The sequence below is a fragment of the Melospiza melodia genome, chromosome 5 (genome assembly GCF_035770615.1).
Source record: "Melospiza melodia melodia isolate bMelMel2 chromosome 5, bMelMel2.pri, whole genome shotgun sequence".
Classification (NCBI taxonomy): Eukaryota; Metazoa; Chordata; class Aves; order Passeriformes; family Passerellidae; genus Melospiza; species Melospiza melodia.
The window spans coordinates 31,386,735-31,396,236 of NC_086198.1; the positions used below are offsets into that span (position 1 = coordinate 31,386,735).

At 42.4% G+C, this 9,502-nt stretch overlaps 1 protein-coding gene across 1 annotated transcript; it reads left to right on the top strand.

Moving 5' to 3' along the window:
• The first annotated feature begins 581 nt into the window (after positions 1–581).
• COQ2 (coenzyme Q2, polyprenyltransferase) lies at positions 582–8,924 on the top strand. The gene is made up of 7 exons (XM_063156796.1): positions 582–807; positions 890–1,056; positions 3,831–3,952; positions 4,183–4,268; positions 5,161–5,294; positions 5,751–5,939; positions 8,385–8,924. Exons 1-7 carry the CDS (start codon positions 582–584, stop codon positions 8,496–8,498), a joined length of 1,038 nt encoding a protein of 345 aa, XP_063012866.1. The 3' UTR covers positions 8,499–8,924.
• The last annotated feature ends 578 nt before the right edge of the window (positions 8,925–9,502 follow it).

Here is a 9,502-nt window from a genome sequence, read left to right on the forward strand (position 1 = left end):
GCGATGATCGCAGTCTTGATCCATCAGGGGTGGGGGAAGCCCCTGAAACATGAAGTTCAATGGGTTAATACACAATCCAGTTCAGGTGGGAATGCTCAGGTACCTCCCCTGTTGCTAAGCGAAGGTGGGCTTGTACGGCCACCCGGGCTGTTCCTGTGCTGGTCTGAGATTTCCCAGCACACATCCCAAGCCCTCTCCTCCTCCCGTCCGGTCGGGGAGAGCAAACCCGGCCTCAGCCAAGGGCGCGCTGCTTTCGGAACCCGCTGGGTGTGGGAGTCATTAACCCCCAGCATTTCAGTCCCTCACACAGACGGTGGGAGAACTGAGTGAGCGAGGAGAAGACACGCAAAGGCCACATGGGAAATTTGATTTTTTTTCTTTTTTAATTACCTACGGTGAGGAAAGGTCTTGGAGATGACACGAATGTTAAGAACGATCACGTTAATAAGTTTCGACGACGAGGATTTCCCGGAGAACGCACTAACCCCGCCCCGCCTCAGCCCCCGCGCGGTGTGTCCGGGGTCGCCGCGCATGCGCAGCGCCGCGAGACTCCGTCCCGCCGGCAGCGGGGCGGCGCTAAGATGGCGGCGGCGCTGCTGGCGCGGTGGTGCCGGGGTGTCCCCGGGCTCCGGGACACACTCGGGCTCCGCGCCGCCCGCCTGCCCCTCGCCGCCGCCCCGCCCCTGCTGCTCCGCCGCCTCGCCGCGCCCCCGGGGCCGCGCAGCTTCTCGGCGGCCGAGCTGGTGCGCGCCGCGCCGGCCCCGCTGCAGCCGTACTTGCGCCTCATGCGGCTGCACCAGCCCGCCGGTGAGCGCGGCGGGGAGGGCCGGGGCCGCCCGTGGCCTCCCGCTCCCCGCTGAGCCCGCCCGCGGGTTTTGTCTCCCCGCAGGGACGTGGCTGCTCTACCTGCCGTGCACCTGGAGCATCGGGCTGGCGGCCGCGCCCGGCTGCCTGCCGGACTGGCACATGCTGTCGCTGTTCGGCGTGGGAGCCGTGCTCATGCGAGGGGCCGGCTGCACCATCAATGACATGTGGGACCGCGACTATGACAGACAGGTAGCGAACCGCGGGGCCAGGCCGCTCACAGTGTGCAGTGACACGACAAGCGGGCGTGGCTTCAAATTGAAAGAGTAGGTTTAGATTAGATTTTAGGAATAAGTTCTTCACTCTGAGGATGGTGAGGCATTGGAGTAGGTTGCCCGGAGAAGTTTTAGGTGGCCCATCACTGAAAGTGTTCAAGGCGAAGTTAGATGGGGTGTAAGTAACCTGGTCTAGTAAAAAGTGTCCATGCCCACAACACAAGGGTTGGAATGAGGTGATCTTTAAGGTCCCCTTCCGACCCAAGCCCTTCTGTGATTCAGAGAACTGAGCATGCGCCCATTCATCTCCATGTCACAGAATCAACAGAATTTTTTAGGGTTAGAAGGGATCTCGGGAGATGATCTAGCTCAATCCCCTTGCCAAGGCCAGCTCATCTACAGCAGGTTACACAGGAGCACATCCAAATGGATTTTGAATGTCTCCAGGGAGAGAAACTCCACTTAACACATGCTGTTTTTTCTCAGCCATGCACCAAGGGTTCTGAAGGCACTGAAATATATTAACATCACTAGTGATTCCTTGATGAGTGCAGGCTCCAGCTTCTGGAATTTCTCCATGTTTCTGTCTGAGATGCATGCAATTAATTTGTTTACATTTCCTCCAAAAACAGTAGAAAGTATTTTTTTCTTTGTCTAGGACTGTAGTAAGTCTTCTAGGATACTCACTCACCTCTGTGTAAGATAAAATACATGCTGTTGTTTGCTTTAGGCAGTACTTGAACAAGTTTATTTTTCAACCTTGTTTTGCACCACAGAACAAACCAAGTAACACTTTTTTGCTACACTTGCTAGTGACAATCTATCCAAGAATTACTTCCCCCCCCCCCCAATTTTAGGAGCAGCATTTCCTTTTATTGTTGTATTGTTAATTTTGGCTGTTCACAGTATCATGCCCAGCCCTGAGCTAATCTCCTTCTATTATGTTGTATGTTTTTATTTATCATCTCCCATTTGTTCAGAAGAGGGAAATAAGTAAAAGGCAGTGCCCAGTGTGAGATTCTAAAACGTGCACAGGTTCCAGCTTGGAGGGGAACATCCTGATGATGCTGTTTACTCCTCCTGTTTTTTTTTTCCTGTATTGTTCCTGTGGTTTTGGAGTTTTGAGTTTTGGCCCTACAAGACACAGACTAATGAGCCAATCCAGTATGTGGAGTTCTTAGTATGGCACTTGTGTTTGTGCTGTTGGGAAGGCAGGGAATCAGAATGGGGTTTATGGAAGCTTTGGATGGTTTAGGGTTTGGAAGGTGTTAACAACTACATATGCTAAACAGATTTGATGCGGGGATTTGATAAGTAAGAAACGAATTTCAATATAATGGTTTAATTTGTGCATTATGTGATGTGGTCAGATAGAAAGTTTTAAAAATTGCCTTCGCAGCTTTTTCTGGGGTACCTTAAAAGGCTTCCTTCAACACAGGTGCCATAAAGGCCAGGCCAACAGCAGGAGTTGGTTGGTGTAGGTGATGGTGTGTCACAGACATCTTTTGTGAAGAATCTTTTTTTTAGGATTTTTCCTCTTTCTGAGAAGCTGTGGCCTCAGCAACAAAATGTAAACAATGATTATCTGCTGCTGTGGAATGCAACAAGTAGATCCGTGATTGGTCTCCTGTGAATGTTTTGATTTACTGACCACTCACGGCAGAGCTGTTCTTGCTTTGTGCCTAGACACAGAACTTTGTTGATTCTTTCCTTTTCTATTCTTAGCATAGCAAGCTTCTGAGAACCTTTCTCTCTATTCTTTTAGTCTAGTCATAATGTAATATATATCACAAAATAATAAATCAAGCCTTCTAAACATGAGGTCAACATTCTCGTCTCCTCTTCATCCTGAAAAACCCTTGCAAGCCCTGTAATAATGGTGCTTTGGGGTTTAGATTTTGTGTTACTGATTATTTGGGACATATTTTCTTTAAGTGAAGCATCCCATGTTTGGTTGCACTGTGCAGTAGAATTGGTCACAGCTGTGTTAAGTGCATGTTTACTGCTCCAAAAGCAGTATTTGATGTTAGCATAGCCTGATGGCAGAGGGGAGAACAAGCTAAAAGGGTTTATATAAATTCACATTATTCAAGCATAGGCAAGATACTTTTTATGTACAGAATATTCTGTAAAAGTTGGCTTTTGAACCTCATTGAATAGACTTGACACCATTTTCATCAAAATGCACAATTTCATGGAATTGTTAGGTTGAAAGGCACCTCTGGAGATCATCCAGTCCAACCTGGCAAGGCAGGGTCACCTGGAGCAGGTGACACAGGAACATGTTCAGGTGGGGTTTGGAATGTCTCCAGAGAGGGACACTCCACAATTTCCCTGGGCAGCCTGTTCCAGGGCTCTGCCACCCTCAGTGTGGAGAAGTTCTTGCTCATGTTGAGGTGAAATTCAGTCATTTGGTGTTCTTTTGGTGTTGGTAATCTTTGGCAAGTATTCACCATTCATTTAGTTTAACTTTTTTCTGACACTTGTTTCTTTCTTCAGTTTAGCTTGTATGATTTCTTGCTCCATACAGAATTTCTGAATTCCACTGTATCCCAGTTGGGATTAAATGTCTTTTCGCAGCTGTTAACTCCACATCAATGGGACTGGATTCTGAAAATGCCATTAGAAAGAAACAAAAGCAAACAACAGAATTAGGACCTTTTCATTTCGCTTCAGAAAATAGGAAAAAAACATTGTAAATTGCCCATCAGTTACAGACGTACCTAGTGGTAATATTATTTCCATTTTTAGGTTGCAAGGACAGCAAGCAGACCCCTGGCAGCTGGAGATATCTCCACTTTCCAGTCCTTGGTTTTTCTTGGGGGACAGCTCAGCCTGGCACTGTGTGTGCTTCTGTGTCTGAATTACTACAGGTGATGTATGAGTTATCTTTTGGTTTTTAAAGTCTGCTTCTTGGTCCTGAGTTAAGCACAGAGATTTTGAGTAGAAACGGTGTTGGGGTCAGAGGGAGGATGTTATTAGTCATGGAATTGTAATTGAAAGGAAAGAATTAGATCAGTACCATGTACATCTCCTGCAGTGCTGCACTACATCTACTGATCTTTAGCCTGGCAAACAATAATTCTCTTGGTACTTTTTGCAGTATCATTCTGGGAGCATCCTCTTTATTCCTTGTGATCACCTACCCTCTGATGAAGAGAATAACATACTGGCCACAGCTAGTTTTAGGTGAGATGGAAAGATTTTTTCTCTTTTTTTAATTTCAGATGTAGTTTTTGGGGTGTTTTACAAGTTTGTACTTGAGCTTTAGCAATCTGACTTTTTATAACTTTATATCAAAATAGAAATACCTTACAGACAAAGCTCTGTTGTGCCACAAGCTTCTTAATTTGTGACAGGCCCTGGCATTGATGTGTGGTTTTGGGGTTGGATTTTTTTTGTTATTAGAAATTAGTTCCTTGTTTTGATGCAGTGATAGGAGGTAGAAGAGTAGTGTGGAAATAAACATTTTGTCATTTGAGAGTGAGCTGTAGTTTTGCAGTTATTTCAAAACCCTTCTTAAATACAGATTTGTCTGTACAGCATTTCAGTCTTCAGCTTCTAAAATAACTCCTGAACAGATACTGATGGTGCTTGTCTTTTGGGTTGAGCTACTAAAATATACCTGTGTATATTGGCTCTCACATTCCAGCTGTCTTCAGCTTCAATTTTGACCAAAAATTGTCATTTTCAGGCTAGAAGTACCATAGTTGGCTGCTGTGTACTGTTTTGCAGCCAGTTATCCTGACATGTTTTGTTACACTGACACCTGAGCATTTCACCTTCAGACCTGTTGTTAGAGTATTCTACAATAGTTCTGTGCAAGTGTTTCCCTACACTAATGAAGTCAAACTCAAATTAGGGAAAAATGTGTGGCATATGTAATTTTTCTTGCATGTCCAGAGTATTAAATGTCAAATTATTTATATTTATTACCTGCGTGAAGATAAGTGGTAGAAAAATAGAGATGTTGGTATTATACAAAAGGCTGCTGATATGATACACTCTCAGATAAATTGTATTTAATTGCTGCTGGCATTCTTGTAACTTCCATTTTTTTAAATTCTCTTAATGTTTTTAGGATTTACATTTAATTGGGGAGCCCTTCTTGGCTGGTCTGCCATCAAAGGGTCATGTGAGTGGTCTGTGTGTTTGCCCTTGTACTTTGCTGGAGTCATGTGGACACTGGTGTACGACACCATTTATGCACATCAGGTAGGGTGACAGTGAAACCTTCCAGATACCCGTGTTTAAACACACAAGTTTGTGTGTTTTGTTTACAAATTTGTTGTCAAACAGCTAAACTAACCTCTTGCAGTTCTTCACCTGCAGCTGAGCTGAAGCAGCCCCAAAGAAGTCCCAGCCCTTCAAATTTTTATTGCTGTTTGCCAAGGTTTTACAAGTCAGGTGGAAAGATGGAAGTACAATACCCGTTGTGCTCTTATGCTTTTGTGTTCTGGAAATATTTTTGACATTGGTATTAACTCCTGGCTGCTAAACAGCTCTAAGGCCAGCCTTCTAGTTTAAATTTTAGTGTGGGGACCTACAACTGCCCTTAAATTGGGCTCCTAGTAAGAAGCATAGAAAATGTAAGCAAGTCCTTAATTTTTATTTTTCTTATGAAGTGGCATTGGATTATGGATTTTGTGGTAATTCATCTTTTCATTCCAGGATAAGAGGGATGACATCATGATTGGTGTGAAGTCAACTGCACTGCATTTCAAGAAAGACACAAAGCAGTGGCTCAGTGGCTTCAGCCTGGCAATGCTCCTGAGTCTGTGTGTGACAGGGGTGAATTGCAACCAAACCCTCCCGTATTACTCGGCTGTGGCTGCCGTAGGGGCTCACCTGGCACACCAGGTTTGATGGATTTATTCATACTTTTTCCACGAGGAAGTTCTTACTAACAAGTCAGAGGGCTTTTCAACTCCCATCAATTAATGAGCTACCCATGAAAAGCAGTTCCTGTAAAGAGAACTAAAGTCTTCTGACAATAAGCTTGGTCTTCTGAAGTACCTTTTGCAGACCTTTTGATTGAGGAGACCTTCAGTCCTGACCACAAACAGTGGAGCACTGAGTTTCAGTTTGTTTGTAACCAAGAGAAGTGCCACAAATTAAGCTGTGATCTCAAGGAAAGTGTTTTTTTCTCACTGCCAGCAGCAGCTGCTGCTAGATCCGCCTCAATGTGCTGCAAAATACTGTGGTGTTGACTGCTCTGATTCAGTTCTTGCAGTGTCTGGCACACATAATAGCAGATGTTAGCATTATAATTTTATGTTAATTGACAGTTCTAAAGAGTTCTCTTAAAAGCAGAGAACAATCCAATTCAGTCTTGTAGTTGCATTCATTTAGAAATTTTTATGAATAACAGAAAGAAAGAGATTAGCTTTGTCAGGAAAGGATGCAGATAGAATCTTGTTATCTTGTTATTTCTGAATACTAACAACTGTGTTACACAGTGTTGTAGTAGGTGACAAGTCAGTCTATTCAAAAATTAATTGCTGGTTTTGATAGGTAAGTGATGGCAGAGTATTGTGTATTGCAAGTAGTAAAACCATTACTAGTCTGAGAAGTTAAATTTGGAATGGTGATGTGGAACTTTTTATAAAGCACATTGATCATAATGTTGCATTTTAGTGGGTGGAGCTCATGCAGGTAATGGATATTAAACATATCAGTGGGTAAGAGAATCCTTGTGTTGATGTAGTCTGGCACTCAGCCACTGTTTTCATAGTGACTGTGCTTGGAAATGTATGAGGAAAAGAATCCTATGTCCTCTGCATTTACAGTTTGAATTGTCAGAGAGCCTTTGTGCTGTTGTTTTGTCCTAAATGAGAACCACTTTTAAGGATCTTTGTAAGTGAGGATGCAGACTAATGAGTATAAATGATGGGGGATTCACAATTGTGTGGACTGCCAAAGTCAAAAGAGCAGAACTGTTCTGTGTACCACAGAGTAGCTTCTTTTTGAGGAATTATTTTAGTATAGTCCTGCTTAAATATTTTTATGCTTATCTTCTTGTTCAAGATTTCTGATTGTGTCTTTAACTGAGTTTAGAAAGCTGAGTAAGATGCTTGAGGATCAGGATTTCCAAGATTTCCTTGATTCACTGAATTTTTTCTGCCTGAGGCAGAAAAATTTGGTCATGATGATATCAAATTGTATCCCTCTCAAGAGGTGTGCCAGTAGAAAAATAACATCTTCTACTTTCCATGTGTTTCTGAAAGAATAGCTTAGCTGCTGTTTAGTTTAATTTTCCAGTTCAGTGTTTCAAGTTCCTAGTGTCTGAGGAGCTGACAGGTTCTTAAGGGCGTGGATCACATCATATTTGAGAAGCTTGTGAAGAGTTTTTTTTATTATTTGACCAGGACCCAGCCCTGTTTTCTCTCTACAGCCACAAATGAAGCAGATCTCCTGGCAAAGGTTTCACTTCTTTCAGTCAAATACTTTTTTCTATTTTAACTTTTTCAAAGGCTGAAGTGCAAAGTTTGAGGTTTTTGGGGCTCCTTCTCTGTTAATCCTTTCAGTCATTTTGCTCAACATTTCCTCTTGTTATTGTGCTCAAGACTTCTGCACCAAATTTTGATTTTGGGAGTATTTTTTCAGTAAATTTGCTCTTGCTGTACCTTGTGAGTTGGGATTTTTTGTTGTTGTTTTTTTTTTTCCCACTTTTATTTGTGACTCGCAGCAGAGAGCTGCCATGTGGGTAAGCCAGGCCTTCTGGCTGCTATTGCAGGTGTCCTGGTCCTTGTTTGGAAGGGAATTGCATGGACTTGGCTAAGAGCAACTGGACTGAAACCAGCCCTGTGTGGCAAGGCAGCCTCTGGCACTTGCTCTGGTTCACTGCTGGCTCTCCAGTGCCTTGTCTCTGCTGAAACATAGCACAACACCTTGTAGCAGAGATGGAAAAGTGCATTCATTTTTATTTAAAGTTACATTGAAGAATTAGGTGGCAACCTACTGAGGAAAATCTCAAAACTTATTTACATACCCAGATATTTTTGTACTTTCAAGTATCAATCCAGACACACCAGTAACTGGGCTTCCATTGAGATGGTCTGGGAATCATGTTCTTATGAGATCCTTGACTTTTCAGCTGTATGTTGAAAAAAATCTGTCAAACACAGATGCCAGTTATGCAAAAAAAAATTAAACACCAAGTATTCCTGTTTCTTGTGTAGTTAAGGGTAGACTTTAGAGCTTAAGAATAATTTTTTGAAGTTGCAGATAATTTTGTGATGTGTAAGATATTTATGAATCTGTAGAATAATAGTAATCCTTTAATGTTATACTGTACTTTTGCAGATTTACACTTTGGACATAGACAAGCCCGAAGACTGTTGGAAAAAATTTGCTTCAAATCGTACTGTAGGAATTCTGCTCTTCGTAGGGATTGTGCTTGGAAATCTGTGGAAATGAAAAGGCTTAAATGCAAAAAGCCTTCAGAAAACAGATAGTTGAAATCACTATACTGATATTTTAGTCTAACTGAAGTGTAGATACTGTAAGAAGGAAAACACTTGTAATATAAATATAGCTGCTTTATATTGTTTATTTATAAAAGCTGGTGGAAACATTCTTATTTCTGAAATCATGCAATTTTGATAATTTGATAATAAAAAAGTGGAAGTTTTGGTTATCTGGGAATAACTTCAATCTGCGTAGAAGTTCCAAAAAGTGAGCTCCAAAAAGCTCTGCTGGTCCTGTGTAGTAGCAGCAAACTTCTGTCAAGCTCTGGAGACTGTGAACCCAAGATTTTATATGAAACAGGTGTCTCTTAGTGACAGCACGGGTAAAAATGCAAAATTATTTCCGGATGTAAATAAATTTGTCTGTACAAATGTATGTATGTTTGATGGTCTGATTTATTACAAAGGTAATTTTGAGTTTGAGTTGGAGCTTGCTTCATGGAAGAGTTGCAATGACTGTTTTCCTTCTGGGATGTCTAGAAACTGTCAGGACTCTAAATGTGTGAGGTCCAGAGTAAGGAGTCAGTAGAGAAGTATTTAAGAAGATTTTCTGCTTTTACTGTGATTGCTGCAGCAGGTGCTTTCCATGTGAAAAGGACAGGCTTCTGCAAAGTTGCCTGCACAGAGTGAGCTAAGCTTGTTTGTCAAGAGTGATTTGAACACACTCTAAGGACTGAAAACAAAAACAGAGAAGCCCAGAGCTGTTGCCAGATGTGTGTGAGGAGTGGTTGACTGTGGGCTACAAGTTCATCTGTCAATGCAAACTGTTGACGTTTATTTTAATTCCGCTTGTTTTGACTTATGCCTACCGGTCTTATTTGTAGTCTCACAGGAAAAACCTCTTTCTAGGGGAACGCCTAGAAACAGTAAAAATAGCAAGTGCAGGCTAACTAAGTGGTCCTTGCACAGAAGTTGTTCTTAAATAGGGTTTGTATTTGTGGGGTGGAGAAAGTA

What these genes read in the sequence shown, in the direction of transcription:
- COQ2 (XM_063156796.1), top strand. Translation starts at nt 582, where the DNA reads ATGGCGGCGGCGCTGCTGGCGCGGTGGTGCCGGGGTGTCCCCGGGCTC. An exon ending in ACCGCGACTATGACAGACAG is followed by an intron (nt 1,057 to 3,830) that starts GTAGCGAACCGC and finishes TTCCATTTTTAG; the next exon opens with GTTGCAAGGACAGCAAGCAG. An exon ending in GGGCTCACCTGGCACACCAG is followed by an intron (nt 5,940 to 8,384) that starts GTTTGATGGATT and finishes GTACTTTTGCAG; the next exon opens with ATTTACACTTTGGACATAGA.